The sequence below is a fragment of the Sapajus apella genome, unplaced genomic scaffold (assembly GCF_009761245.1).
Source record: "Sapajus apella isolate SASKATOON/1434 unplaced genomic scaffold, GSC_monkey_1.0 scaffold71, whole genome shotgun sequence".
NCBI lineage: Eukaryota > Metazoa > Chordata > Mammalia > Primates > Cebidae > Sapajus > Sapajus apella.
Genome location: NW_022437011.1, coordinates 9629836 through 9650197, shown reverse-complemented (window position 1 = coordinate 9650197; position 20362 = coordinate 9629836). Strand labels below are relative to the sequence as shown.

The 20362-nt window shown below is 55.6% G+C and overlaps 1 protein-coding gene across 3 annotated transcripts in view; it reads right to left on the bottom strand.

The window, feature by feature from the left end:
- PSD2 (pleckstrin and Sec7 domain containing 2) overlaps positions 1 to 18152 on the bottom strand; it is a 46189-nt gene extending 28037 nt beyond the window's left edge. Inside the window, exons 1-5 of one of the 3 annotated variants that reach the window (XM_032250565.1) lie at positions 17796 to 18152; positions 10143 to 10278; positions 4162 to 4582; positions 742 to 1191; positions 145 to 339 (exon numbers count right to left, since the gene is read on the bottom strand). In XM_032250565.1, the coding sequence (XP_032106456.1) occupies positions 145 to 339; positions 742 to 1191; positions 4162 to 4532 (1016 nt within the window). In that variant the 5' untranslated portion in view covers positions 4533 to 4582; positions 10143 to 10278; positions 17796 to 18152. Of the gene's footprint in view, positions 1 to 144; positions 340 to 741; positions 1192 to 4161; positions 4583 to 10142; positions 10279 to 13421; positions 14778 to 17795 lie in introns of those variants that run through there. The other 2 variants (XM_032250567.1, XM_032250566.1) reach the window with 2 other exon arrangements.
- Between the last annotated feature and the right edge of the window lie 2210 nt (positions 18153 to 20362).

Genomic DNA, 20362 nt, shown 5'->3' with positions numbered 1-20362 from the left:
CAGTGGCAGGAGGAGGTGTCCTTGGGGAACTGTTGGGAGCACCCCCCCAGCACCAGGTACCCTGAAGGAGGTCACCTACACCTCCTTCAGGCTGAGAAAGACACGAGGTTTGCCTGGGTTGGGGGCGGGGGAGACCACACTCACTTCTTGCCCAGCTGTCGGGCCACATCGCAGCGCTGAAAGCCCTCGAGGTGGTAGAGGCGGCGTGCCAGCCGGCGAGCAGCTTCACTAACCCCCTGGCACCCGTTGGCCAGCGGGTCTGCGCTACCAGGCTCCAACCCCTCTGAGCTGCTGAGCTCAGAGTCTGAGTCTGACAGGCCGTCCTTCAGGCTGGGGTCACTGCAGATGGAAGGTGGGTGGAGGAGTAGGGTCAAAGGCCCTGGGGAGGCAGGGAGGTTCCTCAGGCCTCTGCAAACCATGCAGAGGCCAGAAAAGGGAAAGAAGGTCCACTGCAGCAGGAGGGAATGAATCAGACTTTCGGAAGAGCCTCTCACGTGAACTCACAGCACAGTTCCCTGACTCCCCCCAACTTCTACCGGGGCTGAGAAGGCCTGGAAGAGCAGAATGAAACCTCAGGACACAGGGTGGGAAGTCTGGATACAGACGGTAGGCCAGGTGGCCTTGAAGAGGGTGTACTGACTCTGGACACTGAGTCACCCTAACTTGCTTTGCCTCTTCTGGGTCTCAGTTTCCCCAGCTGTTCAGTGGTTCTCCCAGCTCCCAGCCTGGGCCCTGCCTCACCTGGCTGAGTTCAGCAACTTGTCTGTGTCCTCCTCATCATCATCCTCGTCCCCCACTGGGCCCTGGGGGCCATCTTCATGGAATCCATTGGGCATGGTCATGAGAGACAGGCGGCTCAGGACATTCTCTGAGCGGCTGCTGGAGATGGAGCGCCTCAGAGGGCTGCCCAGCTCCCCATCACCACCAGCTGCCCCCATGTCCCCCTCAAACCCCATGTCCCCAATGCCCAGCCCAGCCCCTGGCTCGGGGCTGTCACGGGCCCGCTGCTGGATGAGGGGCGTGAGGGGGGCCTCGAAGCTGACGCAGCTGTCACTTTCATCCGTGAGGCTCAGCCCGTCTAGGGAGTCAAGGCTGCTGTACTGGGTGCCCCGCAGCAGCTCTGACTCCAGAATCTTCTCAAACGTGGCACTGAAGCCATCCCGCACATCTGGCTCCCCGGAACCATCCAACCTGTGGGATGCAAGAAGCCAGTCACCATCCTGCCAAGATGTCCCCCATACGAGTACTGGTGACTACACTGATCTGTGTCTGGGAGGCCCCTGGGGGCACAACATCCCCCATCCTGTTCACTTATCCCTTCAGCCAATACTGACTGAGCACAAGGTGTCAGACACCGGGCTGGGTACTGGGAATTCCGTAGGGAAAAAAGCAGGCCTGGGGCCAGGGCCATAGTGGGCATCAGATATGTGTCTGAATGAATGAATGTAAGACCTTGTCCCCCAGCCCAGCCTAGGGGGCTGCTTCCTCCAGGCTCCCAGAGCATTGTGAATATCTTCCTGTCACAACCAGTGTCACACAGGGTCATAATTTTGCTCTTCCCAAACACATCCCAGCTGTCAAGTCTGGCCTCAGTGCTACCTTCTCAGAGAGACCAGGGGAGGCAGGCCCACAGCACACTGGCCTCCTGCTCCAGAATCTCTTAATTTACTCCCCAGACCTTCCTGTCATGTAAGATTCTGTCTGTTCCCCTGTTTACTATCTGTTCCCCAGCCCCAGAACAAAAGCTTTGTGAAGCCAGGGAGTACCCCACACACAGTAGGTGCTCGGAACATCTGGCTGAATGATAAACTGGGTAAATGAACATATGCTTGTCAGCCCCATGGCCCCACCCACACTTCCCAAGCCCTTGCAGGACCCTGTGCTGTCCCCCAAAAGAGGCCTTTGTACTGGCTGTTCCCTCTGCCCAAAGTTCTTCCCCAGCTAACACCCTCCTTCTACATCCCTTTCTCAGCGAGGCCTGACCTGACCTCCTGACCTAAACCGTGCCCTGTCTCCAAACACCACAGTCCCTTTTTTCCTATTTTTTCCCCAAAGCACTTATCTCCTTCCAACTTACTATGTAATTATTTATTATTTTAATATTTATTGTCTGTCTCCCCACTAGACCGTAAGCTTCATGAGAGCAAAGGTTTTTGTATGTTTCATCTCTAGCACCTGGAAGAGAGCATTGCACATAGATGAACTGAGGAGGCTGGGAAGATTCTTATCCACCAGCGAGATGAACAGGTACACAGGGAAGGAAGGAGAGACAGACTGAGGAGCAAGACCAAGACATGGGGCAAGAAAGAGACAGAGGAAGAGGACAACAGGGCCGGGGAGAGAGATAAAGACAGAGCTAGACAGACAAGGATATCGGTGGAAGATAGAGCCAGTAAGAGGAAGCCACACCAGGAAAGAACACAGCAGGCCAGCCCGGCCCATTTCAGATCAATTGAGGCCCATCACATGCAAGGAAGCACACACCTCCCTCTCCATCATTCTCCCCTGAGGCTCTGGCCACGCCCTACTTTCCCCCAGCCCCTGCTGCCTAGCGGAGACTGAGCTGTATTTGGAGGACTGGGAAGTGCCCCTTCCCCTCAAACATCTCCTTGGCCCCCCGGTGCCTAAGATTCCATCCCAGTGTGCTTCCTGGAGAAGGCACTCCCACCCAGCCCCAGCAGGAGCTGAGACTGAAGCCTCATTAGGCTCTCTCTTGCCAAGGAACAAAGTGGGGAGGGGGGCAAAAATCTAAAAGGCGCAGAATGCCTGGCAGGGGCTGGGATGGAAGTTTCCTCTACAGACCTCCAGAAGGAGAGAAGAGAGAAGAAATTTCCTTGTCCTGGCCACCAGGGCAAATACCAAAGTCAGCCCAGTAAAAACACCTCTGCCAGGCCTGTTCTGGGCACTAGAGATATCCAAACAAGACAGAGCCCTGCCTGTGAGGAGCTCTCAGCTCAGTGTCAGAGCCACCGGTGGAACCCCCATCTCCAGCCCCTTCATGCAACTGAGCAGGCCTGAGGGGTGGCCTGATGGGAGCTTGAAGACCATCAACCCAATCTCCAAGCATCCAACTGCCCCCAGCCTCTCCATCCCAAGTAAAAATGCCACCTCAATATAGTGGGCTCCAAGAAGCCACAGTCCCCTGCCCCCGCCCCACTGCCAGCCATGGGGCTGCCCTAGGCCCTGCCTGGATGGAAACACTCTGATGGCCACGCCACATCCAGTGCCACAGACACCCAAACCCACATACTCATACTCCTGCCCAGGGATCTAGAGACATGTATCCCTACATAACACATAACATGCCCCCAAATGTGCAGCCACAAATGACCAGGCCAAGGGCACCAACACCCTCCACCCACAGCCACCAGCCCCATGCATACCAACATGTTCACACACGCCTGTGCACACACAATGTTCAGGGCAGGCACCCATGCATGCCCCCCATGCACACTCACACGCCTCCCACATACTGCCTGTTCAGGCCAGAGCCTGTGGCTATGCATGCTAAGACTTCTAAATGCCTTCTTTTCTCAGCCCACCCTGGTGCCTTCTAGACATTTCTCTGTCCCTTCCCCACCCTGCTTGTCCAACACACCCCCAAAACTCTAGGTCTCTCCACCGCCTGCTGAGGACAACAGAAATTGGGCTGTAACTGCAGGACTGAAGTGAGATCCCTGATAGAACTTCCGGATGATTACTGCAGGTGAGAGTAGCTGAGAGGAATTAAAGCCCATAGCCTCCTTTCCTGGAGTCAGTTGCAGGATTTGGGAGATTCTCATTTCCAGGAAGCAGAGGGATGAACCAGACGAATTTTCACATCGGGCATTTTAAAAGGATTTGGAATTTGAATGCCCAGCCTGGGATGAAGGGAGGCAGCAGCCCCCCAACACCAACCCACATAGAAGCAGCTCACGATGGCTCAAGGGGCTGAAGGTGTGGGGGGGCACAACCTTCAGCCCCGCAGTCTGCTGGACTTTGAATTCTCTCTCCCGGCTCTGTCCCTTCAAAACACCCAGAATCTGGGCAAAAGAGGGATAGGAAATCCCTATTTTATTTGAGAGAAAAACAAGAACCAGAGAGACTAAGTGGCTAGACCCAAGCCACACAGTAACAGAGCAGCCAAAGGTGGCGAGTTCCCATACCAAGACACCTACTCACCCCAGCTGAGGGTCCTCAGCATCTGGACAGAGGCTCCTGGAAGCATCATCCCCCTCTGTGAGCCTGCCAGCCCTCCAGGGCCTGGACTCTGTTGAATCTTCCAGAATGTTCAAGTCTGGCTCCAGGGCTAGGCCATTGGTGAGGGAGAGGCTAAGGCTGAGGCCATGGAAGGCCACATCTGGGTCCTTCGTGGGATCCTCAGTGTCCGCTGGGGTGCCCCTTCGCTCATCCCCTGGGCTGCAAAGGCTGCTGTTCAGGCCCTCACTGGCTATTCCATTCTGGACCCCTGGCTCCTCCTCAGGCTCCAGGCTGGGGTCACAGGCAGCATCGCCTTCCTCAGGCACTGCAGATAAAAGCTTGTCCTCCTCCATGGCAGCCACTGCCTCTGCCCGTCCTGGCTGCTCCTGGGACTCCTCTAGACCTGGCAGCAAGGAGAGAGGAAAGGCTGGTCAGACAGGGCTGGGGCTGGGGCTAGGGGGTGCCTAAAGTCCAGCAGAACCAGTGGCAGAGCAGCCTGCCCGAGAGTGGGAGATGGCCAAGACAGTCCCCTTGGGGGCCTTCGGGCTGGAATATAGATTCGGGCCACGGTCCCCTCACTGCCCTGCCCAAGCAGCCACCTCACCTCACCTTTGACCCTGGCCCGCCCATTGTGCCCCAGGTTCTACCCTTCCTGTTACCTCTTATGTCTCTCCTGTGCCTGCCAGAGTTCACCAACGCCCTCTTAGGAACATCCAGGTGGGAAGGAAGTGGAGAAGGTTCCAGCAGGGCCCCCTTCCATTCCCATTAGTCAGTGATGGAGACAAACCACAGGCTGACAGCCACCGGTCCCCTAGCCACTTCCCACATTCTTGCCCTGGCTCCAGGAACCAGAGATGAGTGAACCTTACCTTTGTGGTTAATGGAGGGAACTGGGCTGGAAGACTATCTTCAAGGAGGAGTTAAGAGAGGAGGCAAGGAAGCCAACAGATGCAGCCTGATCAGAGCAGGGCCCACCCCAGAAAGCAAAGTGAAGCCTGGAGACGGCTAGGAATGGACCAGAGTGGGGCGCTGTCCAGGGTGCTGGGCGGGTAGCACCGCCCGGGAGCCTCACAGAGAGCCCAGGCTGCCTCCACCACACCCAGTGCCCAGAGCCCCAGCTGTCTGGGAGGAATGAGGAGACCTGGGTTCCTCTCCACCCCCGGGCCCCCTTCAGAGCTCGCCCAGCTGCGAGGAGGGACTCATGAAGAGGCTGCCAAGGGGCACTCTGCGGAGTCAGGCCCTGCTCTGCCCAACTCTCTGTGTGACCTCATGTGAGTCCAGGTCAGGCCTCCTCACTGGCCTGCCCAGGCCAGCCCCACTCCCCTCTGGGTCTGTTTCTCTACTGTAAAATGAGAAGATGCATTTCCCACCATCTTCACCTCCGCTGTCTCAAATGGATTGGGACCAGCCCACATTTCCCAAAGGCTTCCTGCCCAACCTAATTCCAGATGTACTGTGCAACGGGCTGTGTTCTGGCTCTCCCCTTCTCCCCTGTCTGCCCCTGGCCCTACCTAAGCTAAGCTAACTCCCTCCCCAAGTGGCCTCTGCTAGTGGGGACCCAGACCAGCCCCTCCAAATGCCCTGGAAAGAAGTGGGAATTGGGGCTTCTCCCAGTTCTGGCTGGGCCACTTCTTTCCTCCCCTTGCTGGGCCTTGGCCACCACTCTGCTCTGGAGAGGGGTGCTGGGGGTTCAGGAGAGGGTGCACGAGAGGGACTGGCCAGCCTTCTGGGATGCAGCAGAATGAGCTGCAGGGCCAACAACAGGGATGTAAGTGAGGCCCAAGCTTCCTACACTTGCCTGGTCATAAACACCACCTGAGGAACTTGGTACAATGCAGATTACCAGGCTCTACTGCAGACCTCCCAAACCAGAAGCTACAAGGGAGGGTTATCATCCTCTGTGATTCTTATAATGAGGGAAGTGTGGGAACACTGGGATAGGCTCCAGGAGAAAAGTCCCACCTAGAGAACAAGAGTCTGGGGAGGAAAGTGGATCCAATTCTCAGGAATTCTGGGCCCTTGAGGGGAGCTTGGCCACCAGAGTCCAGTTAAGGTTATTTAACTTCAGTTTTCAAATACTGAGTGAAATAGAAGAGAACAGAACTGACAGACCTGGGACCCCCACCGATTTACGCTGGCCCTCACCTCCTAGAGTTTTGATGACAGCATAAGAGGGATTTTTACTTAAAAAAAAAGCCCACAGACTTTTAAACATCTGAAGAGCCATGCTGTAGAGTATCTGGGCCCTGATCCTAGGACATCAGGGACCTCTAGAGGTCCAGCCCTGAGTGAGAAATTCTTTCTGGTCTGCCCTAAATCCCTGCTGCTGTAGTTGCTATTTCAATCTGTTCCCTCTGGTTATATTCTCAGAGGAGGAAAAACAAGAAGTCACCTCCTCAACTGAGACTTCTGGTTGGGGGGTAGGGGGATCGTTTAGAAAGGAAAAAGAAGAGGAGCTACTGGCCTGCTGTGAGTTCTAGTCCTCTGATCTGCTTTCTAGCCCAGGGACCTGGATGAGCATTTGCTCTGGGGCACAGTCTTTCAACCCGACTTCACCAGGATGATTCAAGCTCCCCGACACATACCTAGAGGCTGAGCACCCCCACTTTGAGTCAGGGCTCTGACTAAACCTCTGTGAAACCCAACATATAAGAGTATCACCAGCTTCGCTTGATGCTCAGCCTACAACAGCACCAAAGCCAGAACTGTGGACAGATTGAGGACCTCTTGGGAGACCCCTCCATCCCACCCTCAGCTTCCAGCAGCTGCCTCAGGCTGGCTCCAGCCCTACCTGCCCTGCCATGTCCTCCTTTAGCTGGGAGTGGGATGGAGGTCCTGCCAACACCAGGCACTGGGCCATGTCCTTGGTTTCTGGGGGTGGGCAGACAAGGGGCAGCATTGAGCTCTACTCTGGGCGGGGGGCCCAGAATCCCTGCCTGGGCACGGACCAGCTGAGCCCAGAAATAGCTGAGCCAGAACCCCCTGTCTTGCTGAGCCCAAGGGAGGGCAGCACAGAGGGGAGGTTTTAGGGCAGAGGTGTAAAATGATGCCCCACGCCCTCACTCTGAACCACTATGTGCCCTGGGACTCATCATGTCTCCCTCTGGCCTTTGTGAACCCATCTACAGAGCGGGGGGCATCACCTCAGTTCACCGTCAGGGCCAATGAGAAGCTTAACATCACAAACGCTGAGAGAGCTGAGGTCCAAGGAAGGGCAAACTCACTACAAGGTTGAGGATGAAAGGTAGCTGTGCTCCATCCTTTCTACCACCATATTTGACAAATGAGGAAGGCTGAGGCACAGAACCCAGAAAGGTTTTGCCTGAGGTCCACAGAGTGGCTGTCTCTAGAACCCAGGAGTAGCCTCCTTCTGCAGCTAGATGGGCTGGAGATGTGGAATAAGCCCCCAGTTTCCCAGGCCCCCCATCAAACCCTCCCAGGAGATCAAGGGCCCAAACCCTCAACCAAGAGAGTTGGCCCAAAGCAGTGGCCCTTCCCACCTCCAGCCCTGCTGGAGAGAGCAGGGGAGCGGGTGCAGCTGGGCCACTGGGCACCCATCCCACGGAGACGCCTTCAAATGACAGGCTGGCATTGGCCAAGATCCCCTGCAGCCTCTGTTGGTCTGATCCAAGCCCCTCTCCAGGCAGGGGCTCCTACTAGCCTCAGCCCTTGGAATGACCTTGGGCTTGGCAGCCTCTTTTCAGCACCAGCTGAGATGGGTCCCGTGATGATAGTGGAACCCTGGCCCTGACAGCTGCCAGGGCTGAGTGCCGACAAGCACTTCCTGGGTCTCAGCTCTCCTGAGTAACTCTGTTCCCCTCCCCACTCTCCCTGTGGCAGCTGGAGGGAGCTGCAAAAACACAAACCTCCCTCCCTCCTCATAGTCCTCTAATGATCTCCGTTAGATTAGAATCCAGTCTCCCCAGCATGGTCTGAAAAGGTCCTGCAGGAGCTGGTTCTGCTGCCCTCTACCAATCCTCATGCTCTCCCACATCAGCCCCAATGGCCTTCTTTCTGCTCCCTAAGTGCATTCCCACCTCAGGGCCTTTGCACTAGCTATACCCTTGGCCTAGAATGCTCTTTCCCTAGACCTTTAAAAGAGCCTCTTCTGCCACTCAGGGCTCAACTCCAACACTGCCTCCTGAGAAAGGCACAGTCTGACCCCTGGCACTCCATCACACTCCTCCATGGAGCACCATAAACTCAGCAGAACTGAAGCTCTCTTTTCTATGTGTTTACTGATTCCCTGCCCGTCTCTGTACTAGGATGTAAGTTCAGTGATGGTGGGGACTATACTTGGCACACAGTAGGCACTTAGAAAATATTAGTTAGATAAAAATAGGGATTATCATCATGCCTATTTGTGGCAAAGCCAATAAAGGTTGAGGGAACTGCTCAGAGTCACAAAGCTGGAAAGCAGCAAGGCTGAGATTCTGATGGAATGCTAGATTGTCATAGAAATAATCTTATGGCCCCTTTCATGCTGGGATTCAAGCCGGGAACTGTGGGAAACTCAAGGACAGAGCCAAGGTAGGGGCCCACCAGAGAGGGCTCCAGGGGCCAGCATGCTCTATAAGACACAGGGGCAAGTGCATAGGTGCTGCACCTGAAAGCAGACATACAACGCAGGCATGGGTGGGCACATGCACACATGTACACATTTGCCCACACACACACGCACATACATACACACACACATGCACGCACACACACACGCACATACGTACACACACAGAGGGAACTAGGCAGCCACTCATGAGGTAATCCCCCTGGTTTGCCTGGTAAGGTGGGAACAAGGCAGCTGCAGGCCTAGGGGCAAGGTTAAGGGCAACTAGGTGTACATCACTGGGCATCCAGGGTTAAAACTGTCCTGGGTATGCAGAAGAGACTGGGATCAGAGAACATTCTTCCCCAATGTTAGCATGGTGGCAAGGCTGAGACCACAGCTGACCCAGGGAGCAAATATAGGAGTGCCAGGACCCTCACGTTTTGCCTCCAGTGGGCTAGGGGAAGTTGGGCAAAAAAACTCCTCTCTGGTCTCATGTTCCCACGTGCACCATTGATCCCTAACCAGTTCCAAGTCCTGGACCTCTTGGTGTGTCTGATGGAGAATCCCGCCCCGGACTCTCACAAATGTGAGCAACATTTAGAGTGTATTTGGAAAGGCTCAAAGCCCCCTATCCATCCTTGATTCCATACCCTAACCTGGACAGTCTCCAAGGACCTGCCACCTGATACTGAATACTTGGAGAGAGTTCCATGAGGGGTACTTGGCAAAGAAATCTTTCTTTCTTGGACCTATTCTCTGCCGCCGTGGAAACCCACCCTGAACACCCACATTGGCTCACTACTCTTCCCCAAAATCCCTACCCAAAATTCCCTAGATCACCCAGATTTTAGCACATGAGCTAGGATCTTCAGACACACAAACACACGTGAACATACACAAACACACAAGACACGCACAGACACTTAAAAGAGATGATCAATGCAAACAGGTGGCATGTAGGAAGTGTTTATAGCAGACCCTGACCAGCTGGCCCCCACACCATCATGGGGCCTAGGATGGCCCAAGCCTGGGCACTCCAGGGCTCCACAGAACCTGCTAGGACACTGGCAGCATAGGCAGTAGGGTGCTGCTAGGAAGAGCCCTCAGTTGGGCCCCCCTCACCATGTTCCCTTGTAGTCTCTGCCAACCAAGGGGCCTAGAGTTAAGGGTCTCCCCATCTCCAAGAGCTCCAGGCCCCTTCCCTAATCCCAGGCCAGCCTCCTCCACATCCCAACTGCCAGGGAGATGCCTAGGATAATTTTGAAGGGATGCCCACCAAGAAGCCTCAGGATTCCACACTCCAGAGTGACCCCAAACCCTCCTAACCCACCTGGTCTTCCCAATTTGGACTGCCTTGTGCTGCAACAAGGGCCTCAGACTGGGACAGTCCAGGAGAGCGGATCAGTGCCCCTACCTGTATGCTCAGAAAGACCAGGCTCCAAATCCAAGCTGTGTGATTTCAGGCAGACTGCTCAACTCTCTGAGCTCAGTGTCCTCGTGCATAAAAGGGGGTGCCAACAGCTTTTGTCCTCACAAGGCACCTGTGAGGACTAAAGGAGATGACGTGTTCAGTGCTCAAGGGTGGGCTGCTGCCTCTCAGAACCTTTTAGGGGCTGCAGGGAACCCAGCTGGCTATCCCCAAGGATGCCATGCCCAGGATAGCAGCACACAGCAGAGGCCACTCAGCCAGCACCCAGTGGATATTTATCCTTGGCAGCTGTCAGAGCGAGTTCTGAGGCAGGGGCTTCAGAAGCCCAGCCTGAGGGTAGAGGCAAATGAAAGACTCCAGTGGTGCCAGAAGCGTGGCCAGAGAGGGCACCCCCTCCCTTTCCCAAGGCAGCTGAGGTCCCTACCATCCTGCCCTCCCAATGCTCACACCCAAAGCCAGGCTCACTCCTACCTTTCCATCTCAGGGCACACGAGTGTATGGCAAGAGCCAGGAACCTAGGACTCCCTTAAAGATGCCCATCCCTTTCAGATAGTGCCAGTTTAGAGTGATGACCAGCCCCCACCTGCTTTCCTTTTCTCAGTGTGGCCCCCAGGGAACCAGCCCTTGCCTTGGGCTCATGTTCTCACAGTCAGGCAGGCAGAAGTTCGTGGGGCTGGGTGCACATTTGCATCTTATCTGCATGTGCTTTGCTGGGATTCTCAGGGGCCCTTGGGCCTCGATTCACAAAGGTCATTCCTGGACATCTCCCAGCTTGCTTCTCCCTCCAACCCCCCAGCCAATTGGCACCTTCATTTGCTTATAATTTGCATGCATCTGCATGCTGGTTGAAGAGCCCTTAACACTAATGAAATCCACAATGTCTGCTGTCAAATTTCAAATCATGTTTATAGCTGGTGACTCTACGCCCACTGACTTCCTTCCCTACGGGATGAACCCTCAGTTAGCAGGAACCACAAAGGACTAAGCTGTCCTGGTCAGGAAACTCCATAGCCAGACTGACCACAGTGCCATCTTCCTCAAACTTCAGAGGGCACTGGATTCACGCTGCTTCAGCCCACAGGCTCACGGAGCCCACAGGCTAGCATGAGCCTGAGGGTTGAGAGCTGAATCCCGAGAGCTACAGTGGACTGACCAAGTGCAAGTCCTCCCAACCAGCCCAGCCTCGCATGAAACACCTGGGCAGAGGCAGCACTGAGGGAGCTCAGCCTCTGAGCAGCTCCCCCCAGGCTGCCTCCACAGCCAAGAGACATAAACCATGAAGTTTCCTCCTCCCTTCCCTCGGCCCGGTTTTCACATACCCCACACCCTCTAGGTCCTCACATTCTCCATCCACACCCCCAACTCCTCTCCCTCTCTGCCTCTCCTGCTGTGGCCTTCCTCCCCACCCCCTCCCCAATCTCTGTGTTACATATCTTCTCTTTACTCTTCCCCAGCCAAGTCCTCCCTTCCCCTCCCTCCTCTTCCCTGTCCAGTCTTGTCTTCTCTTTAGGACTTCAGCTCAGGGTCTGAAGGTTGTGGCCTCCTTGATGAAAGCATGTGGGATGAAGTAAGCAGGTGTGAAAGGGGCTGTGCTGGTCCATTTAAGTGTCACCTCCTCTCTCTTGCCCATGGCCTGCTGAAGGGAGGTCAGGAACTCTAAAGCCTCACCTATCCTCGGGATGTACATGGGGCAGGAGAGAGCGGGGACCCAAGAGTGATGCCAACATTTGTGCTCTGAGCAATTAGAAGGATGGAGTTGCCTCTCAAGAAAGGAAACTGGATGGAGCAGGTGTGGGGAGGAAGATGGGGCAAGTCGAGGTGGGGTGTCTAGCAGGCAGGAAAGCTGAGATGCTGCATAGGCTACTGGAGTTTGCAGGAGAGGTTGAGACTTGGAATTTAAATTTGGGGGCTGGCAGCACATAGGTGGTACTTAAAGCCACAAGACTGGATGAGATCTGTACGGAGGAGTGGAGACGGAGGAGAGATCCTGTGCAGGGTGAGTGCTGGGGCACCCTGATATCAAGAGATGGGAGAGAGAGAAGAGGAACCAGCAAAGGATGAGAAGGAGCAACCCACAAGGTAAGAGGAAAACAGAAGAATGGGTGTCCTGGAAGCCAAGGAAGGTATTTCAAGGAAGAGGGAGATGGGATGTGTCTGCTGCCGCTGACGAAACTGAGAATTGGCCACTGGCTGCAGCAACAGGAACATTACTGATGATCTTGAGAGGAGAGGTCAGTGGAGTGGAGGGGGAGAAAGCCCCATAAGAGTGGTTGAGTCAAGAGGGAGCGGGAGGAGAGGATGTGGAGACAGCGAGTCTAGACAACCCTTCTGGGGAGTTTCTCTGCAAAGGGGAGGAGACAGATGCAGCAGTAGATGGCTGGGGAAGGCAAGAGAACCTTTTTTTTTTTTTTTTTTTTTTTTTTTGAGATGGAGTCTCCCTCTGTCATTCAGGCTGGAGTACAGTGATGCAATCTCAGTTCACTGCAACCTCCAAGCAATTGTCTTGCCTCAACCTCCCAAGTAGCTGGAATTACAGGTGCCCACCACTGCACCTGGCTAATTTTTGTATTTTTAGTAAAGATGGAGTTTTACTATGTTGGCCAGGCTGGTCTTGAACTTCTGACCCTCAGGTGATCCACCTGCCTCAGCCTCCCAAAGTGATGGGATTACAGGCATGAGCCACCATGCCCAGCCAGAACCATTTTTAACACAGAAGAAATAACAGCAAGATATCTGCTGATAGGATGCTCTAGCAGAGAGGAGGACCCGATGATACAGGCAGGGGCCCTGCTGGAGTGATGTTCTAAAGCAGACACAAGGGGCCATGATCTCTGCACAAGTAGAGGGGTGGCCTTAACCAGGAGCAGGGACACTTCGCCCACAGAGACAGAAGAAAGCAGAGCAGTGAGTGCAGATGCTGGCAGACAGGTGAGTGTGGCTCTGGGAGCCTCAGGACGCTCTAACTGCTTATATTTTCTCAAAGATGATACGCTGAAAGGAAGGATGGGAGGGACTGGGGGGTGAGGGTAGAAGAGCAAGTGGGGGCTGGGTGCAATTGCTCATGCCCATAATCCCACCACTTTGGGAAGCTGAGGAGAGCAGATCACTCGAGGTCAGGAGTTTAAGATCAGCTCTGGCAACATAGTGAGACCCCATCTCTGCACACACACACAAAGAGCAAGTGTGAAAGAGTCATCTAGCACGGGGTAGAGGCGACAACCTCAGAACCTGTGCTGTGCCTGCTGGACTGCGCTAAGGACCCACTTGAAGTTCAGTGTTCATGGGCCTGGACTGAAAGTGAGAATAGTCAGGGCAGTGGTTTTGCTCAGCCCCAGTCAGCGGCACATGCAGGCATTGGATAGGTCAGGCATTGGATTTAACCAGCGTTGGGGTTTTGCCAAGCAAGTATGAAGAAGCAAAACGAGGTAAGGGAATTGGGGTCTGCAAGTTAGTGGCAGGATTATCCCAACTTCCACAGGGGCAGCTGCCGTCTGAGCCAGCCTAGCCCTGCTCAGTCCCCTCTATGCTGGTGCCTGAAGCCCACTGTCCATTCCCTGCTGTGGGTTAGGTGTGGCTCTTCTTTCTGCCCCCATCTCAAAATGAGCTTCTGCGAGGGGGCCACAGGTGGTCACCACCAAATGAACTTCCCAAATACCATTACTCTGGCCTGGAAAGCACCTCAGACCTCACACACTCAAAACCACAGCCTCCATCTCCCTTCCCAAGCCACTGCATGAGCTCATCCTTCCCACTCTCCCCACCTCTAATCAGACACAAGGGCCTGCCCATTCTGCTTCCTAAATCTCTCCCAGCTCCATCCCCTTCTCCCTTCTCCCACCGGCAACAGCCACCCAGCAGAGTCACCAAACCACGTAACTCCACTCCCTCCGTGCGCCACACACAGCAGCCCCAATCCAGTCCCCTGTGTCTTGTGCTGGGTGCTTCCACAGCCTCCTGGTTGATCTCTTTCCCATGTACTGGCCCAGCCAGCCCCAGTTTTTACTCCTCAGAGTGCCTTTCCAGCACTCAAAACTGCCCCAACATCCCCTCTTCAAAGCCCTTCAGTGGTTTTTAAATGCCCTTGGGGAAAAGGCCAGCCTGGTTAGCCCACATTCCAGGCTAGCTGTGGCCTGAGCCTGCCTTCCTGTCTGGCCCCCCGTGCCCTCTCCCCTTGCTGTGCCTCTTATTACTTTCTCTGGGCCTCCCCTCTCCCCTACCAACAGCACAGGTCTGAGCAGCAGCTCCTCCACCCCCAACCCTGAGGTTGCAAGCTCCCTGAAGGTCTCTGTCTGCTTCTTCATTCTCCAACATCTGGTCTGATATAGGGGTTCAGTCAGATTTGCTGACCTGGTGCACAGATTAAGCTTTTGGAGGTAGAGAAGGGGGGGGAACAGAATTGAAATACAGGGACCCCTGAGCCAAGTGACCTAACTTAGTGCCGCCTACTATAGAACAAGCAAGTAACAGGTGCCTCCCGTCCCAATATCATGCACGGAGAAGGACAGGACATCATCTATGGGATATTCTTGCCCAAAAATGTTGAACTTGAATCTAATCATGAGCAAGCAAGAAGACCAATCCAGAATGTGAAACACACCACAAGGCTTCAAAATTAACAATGTCATTTTAAAAATTTCAAAAAAGCCAGGGATTCATTCAGATTGAAACACTAAAGAGCCATAATAACTAAATGCAATGTAAGTTCCATGATCAAATTAAAAAAAAAAAAAACAGCTATAAAGGACATTACTGAGACAACTAGAGGGGTAAATACGGACTACATGCTAGGTTAAACTGGATGATTACTAAACTTCTTGGGTATGACGACAATAGAGTCTTTTTGTAGAAAAATGTCCCTGTCTCAGGGACATTTCATGCTGAAATATTTTAAAGTGAAGTGTTATAATGTTGGCAACTTAACTTTCAAAAGGTTGAGAGAAAGAGAGAGAGAAACAAGTGGGGCAAAATATTAATAGTTGGCAAATCTAGGTCTCCAGGTGAAGGGTATGTTGGTGGTGTTCACCATATTATCAGCTTTGACAAGATAAAAAGTAAGGTGGGAGAAGAAAGGGAGTGGAGGAAGACATTCCAAAGAGGGGAGCTCAGGGGCTGGGATTTGGGGGCAGGAGTCAGAGGAGAAGACATATTCCTTCCCTGGGGCAGCCCACAAACCTGGGCAAGCCGTGCTGTGGGCTGGCCCTGGGCCGGATGCTTGAGTCACCGCAGGCCAGGCAGGCAGAGTGCTGGAGTGGCTTACCACCTAAAAAAGGGGCCAGACCCCGAGGAAGCAGACTCACCTGTGGGCAAACTGGCTTAGAGGGACAAGGAAAACAAGCTGGCCCCAGGGAGACCAGGGCAGGAACATGGGCCCCTATCCCTCCACTGAGCTGTGGCAAGGAGCCAGGTCTGGCCCCAAGCCCACCCAACCCCCAAACACCACTCTAGGGGCGACAGCCTAAGTGTATCCTCCTGTTCAGAGAGCCAGTCTAAATACGGAGCCTCAGACATAAGATGCCGCTCAAAACAGATTTTCCTGGAAAAGACCATCTGGCAAAGGAGGTCTAGAGCATCGTCTGTCGCGAGAGGCAGTGTTGATCTCCTGCAAGCCAACGTCCGGAATAGGAATGCCTAATCCCACCTCCCTAGGAAACTCTAGCTTAGTGCTTGTTTTTCCCAAGGTTACCCCCTTGCCCAGATGGAGAGGCACTCTGTCCCACCTCCCACATCCCTCCTAAGTTGTATCTCCAAGGCAGAAGAGGATGAGGATGGGGACACAGGTCTGAGTATCAGACAGTTCTGGCCAAGTGCAAATCCTCACTCTGCCACTTACTAACCAGGGGACTTTGAACAAACAACTCCATCACAAAATGGGAATAATGGTAGTGTCTCCCTCTAAAGATAGTTATGCTATGAGGGTACTTGGCGAATATGCTCCATATATGGAAGCTGGGTGAGGTAATGCCCCAAGCCACTCTCTCTCTCTCTCAGTGCTGTCTAGAGCAGGAAGTCATTGTTTTCAGCTAGCTTTGCTCCCTCCCTTCAGGGAAGACCCTGGGAGGCACTACTGGTCAGGCCCGCTTGTGGAGCACGCACTCCAGAGTTGTCAGGTCAGGACAAGCTTCAGGAGGGAGACCTCTTGGGGGATCCCTGGGCTGCAGGGTGCAATTTACCCAAGCATTGAGACTTCAACCTTGCAAGAGGCACCAGTGAGGGAGGCCGTCCGAGGACAACCTAGTCATTCTCCTTTAGCTGGGCCACACCCACCTACTCACCCCATTGGGTGGGAATCTTCTGGGGGCTCTGGCCAAATCCTAGGGACTGCTACGTTTCCACCAGGACCAAACTTTGCAGTAGCCCCACTCAAAAGCCATGGCCTCCCACCATATATTGGGGAAAGGGGCTGCTGGGAGAACAGCAGACACATTTTACTGATTCGGAGATCCCAGTTCACAGAACTTGGAGCTTCCCTGGGAGGCAGGTTCCTAACCTCCTGGGGAGAGGGTGGAAGAATGACAGAATAACTGCATCTGCTCAGGTCCACGGGTTGGGTTTGGAGGCAGTCCCAGCCCAGTGCCAACCGCCACCCCCATTAAGCAGCTCTTGTCTGTAGGATCTAGAAAAAGGAACTGGGAAACCCAGGAAAGTCCAAACCCAGGCCACTCACCTGCCCTGGCCAAACCCTGAGCCGTCTCCCTGTCCCCATCAAGCTCAGCCTGGCTTATCCCCAGGCTGCCAGGAGTCTAAGGACCTCTTCCATTGTGACTGCTGCTTCTGCTCCGGGTTCTCTTCCTGGGCCCCCCAAGATGGGCCTAAGACAAAGGGGTGGGCTTGAGACAGTGGACCCCTGGGCCTATGCAAAAACAATGCCTCCAGTGATCATTCCAGGGAGCCCCTGGATCCTCTAGGAACAGCAGAAGTCTGAATACCTCCTCTGAGGAGGGGGCCCGCTGGGCAGGGTGGTCCCCAATCTGGACTCCTTCTCCACCCAGCCCCAGCAGCCGGCTCCTGGGAACCCTCCCTCCCGCTGCTGCCTCGGCCATTATGTGCCTCCTCGGCCTTGCCTGCCACGCCCCCGTGTGAGCCCCTGCTCTAGCGGCGGAGCTGGGAAGGCCTGGCCACCAAGCCGGGCTGTCAAAGTTGGGAAACTGGAAACAGAAATAAATCCTCAAAGCTGCAGCCTCGTGAAGGTGGCTGCCTGCAGGCCCCGGCACCCAACACCCCGATCTCCGGCCACCAGGCTGCCACTAGCACACCCCACGCACACGCGTACCCCCAGATTATACAAAAGCGGGGAGAGGGGAGCGGGCGGCGAAGCCGGGAGACAATCGGGTCGGCAGCCCCCACCCTCCTCCCTCAGGCTGGGCTCGGGCTCTCCCGCGGCGCCCCCTCTTCCCGGCCCAGTCCCGGCCAGCCCGGGCTTCCTCGCTCGGCCCCATCTCCATGACAACCGTATCCTTCGGATGCTCCAGACGCCGCGGAATTGATCTGGAAATGTAGCTTTGTTAGCGGACCCGGGAGGGCACCAAGGGCGAGGGCGGCGCCCCCCACTCCGCACGTGGCCCCCTCCCCAGCCGCTCCCGCCCCGGCCTGGCGGCCAGCGGGGAGAGGCGGGTCCCAGAGCCCGGCGGCCCCACTCACCGCTGCTGGTCCCCGCCGCGGGTCCGGCCTCTCACGGTGGGGCCATCGGAGGCCGCCGGGCTGCCTGTCCCGCCCCGCCGCCGCCGGTCGGAGCTGTCCGCGCCCGCCCGCGTCCCTTCAGGTGCCGGAGCCGCGGTGTGGAGAGGCTGAGCGAGGGGGACGGACGGCAGGAGGGAGGGAGCGGAGCAGCGAGCAGGAGCAGGAGGAGGAGGAGGAGGGAGGAGCGGGAAGGGCGGGGAAGGGCGGGGGCACTGCGGGCGCGCGAGCGGCGGGAGCGGAGCCGGGAAGGGAGCGCGGCCCCCAGCCCAGCCCGCCAGACGCGCACCGCTCGCCCCGGGACCCCGAGCCTGCCGTGGAGGGCGCGGCCCATCCTGTCTCGCCCCGCCCCTCGCGGGCCCTTTAAGAAAGTGGGGGAGGGGAGCGCCCGAGATTCCGCCCCTTCCTAGCCCCGCCGGGCCCCGGCCGTCCTCGAATCCCTGGTCAGATGCAACCATCTCTGACCGCCAGGCAGGTCCCTGCGGCCCAGAACCTGAGCCCTCAGGACCCGCCAGGCCCTCGAGGTGAAGGAGGGGCCGGGTCCTTGCCCTCCTCCCACGGTCTGTTCAGGGAATGACCCCTGCCCCAACAGTCCCCCAACACACGGCCAGTCCCCTGGAGACCCCGCCAAGGGGGGAGCAGGGAATGCAGGGGGCCAAGGTGAAGGATCTGAGAGAGGAAGACTGAGCCCCTGAGACCTAGAGACCGACGGGACGGAGACCTGAGGACCTGAGCCATGGGGTGAGAAGGGGCACTCAGGACAGAGTGGGAGGGGAGGAGGCAAGAGAGAGTAGAGACAAAAGAGACCCTGAGGGAGGCGGAGGTGAGAGGTGAGTCCAACCAAGAACGCAATCCCAGTGCCAAGTCAAGGGGAAGTCACCCTAGGCAGATATAAGGAGACCAAGGGAGAGACAGAGGGGGCCCAGGATGGAGAAAACCATCTCCCAAGGCACCTGTCCCACAGTGTCTCCCTCAGGGCATCTCCCTGATGCCCCCCCCTCACCCCAGGACCCTACCTGAAGAAGAGGGTTGACCAACTGTACCTGGGCTGGACATTAAAAACTTCCTGGCTATGAAGCACCTGCAGAGTAAGATTCCGCCTCTCTGAGCGGCAGTAAAGGGGCCCCACCCACAGGGATCTAAGGAGAGGATGGGGAGCAGGCCCAGTGCCTGGGTGAAGGCAAGTCAGGCCCTGCCACAGGAGGCCACTTTCTACCCCTCTCCCTGACTCCAGCCCCTGGGGACGGTCACCACATCCAGCTGCTTCCACTTCCAGACCTCTGCAGACCATCCACACTCTGCCCAGTGGGGCCTGGATCCTGCTGTGCTCAGTGACCTCCTACTGGACCCTCAGATTCCTCCTTAAATGCCTCTTCCTCCATGAAGGCTTCTCTGACCTTCTTTCCACCCATGAACACACAGACATGGACTCTTCTTAGGGAGCAAGAAGAGAATCTGCTGACCTCTTAAGGTGGCAGCAATTGGAAGTGTGGAGTCTGAGCCTCCCCCTCTTCAAGCTGGGTAACATCCAGTCCCAGCTGGAGCTGGGACTTCATCAACCATGGTGACGTCCCTAACAACCATGGATCTACCAAGGGCTCTTCATATGTCATATTTAACTCTCAAAACAATCCTACAACCCATTTTACAGATGAGAAAGCTGAGGGTCTGAGAGCATAAGTCACCTGCTCATGGCCCCAGGAGACCTAAACCTGTGGGCACAGCTGGCCAATTAAGAGGGCACTCAGGCCGCATCCACAGAGTCCACAAACAAGGGAGCCACTCTCTGTGCAGGTGCCCTGGATCTTAAAGGGCACAGGAGCTTAGCTTCCCTGCTGTCCTGCACTCTACCCTCCTGCCCTCTGCTACCTGAAGTCAGAGAAGGGTGGCAACCAGCATGGGCTGTGGAGAGAAGTGCACGTGGCAGGGCTTAGATTCTACATTCCCCGCCCTTGGCACCCACGGCCTCAAGTCATAGCTGGACCACCTTTCTGGGCGCCTACTTCCTCATCTGCCCAATGAGGATGGTAGCAGTCCCCCTATTGTGGGGCTAGGATGGGGACCAAAAGAGCTGATGTGCTCAAGACCTGGCACACAGATGCCCTCAACAGCCCATGGCTATTCCAACTGTAATGATGACTTACTCATGGAATGCATTATTTAATCGCTGTCCACCAGATGGACTCTGAGCCCCTTGAAGGGTTCACAGTATATCCTCAGCACCTAACACTCAGTATGGCTTAATAAGTTACATGGAAGGAAATAACAGGGAAAGGGGAAAGGCAGACACAGCTGTCTCTCTAGCTAACCTGCTCCCAGCTGGCACACAGAACCTAGTCTCTGCCCCCAGATCTGCCCCCTGTCCTTTGTAACTCCAAGAGCCTGTGGCAGGGGGAAGAAGATCCAGGTTCTAGTCCAGTCCCCTCCACTTTCTAGCTGTGTGGCTATGGGCAGCCATACCCTTCCTGAACCTTCCTTTCCCCTCCATCAAATGGAACTAGATCCCAGGGGCTCAGAGGGCTGTCTGGAGG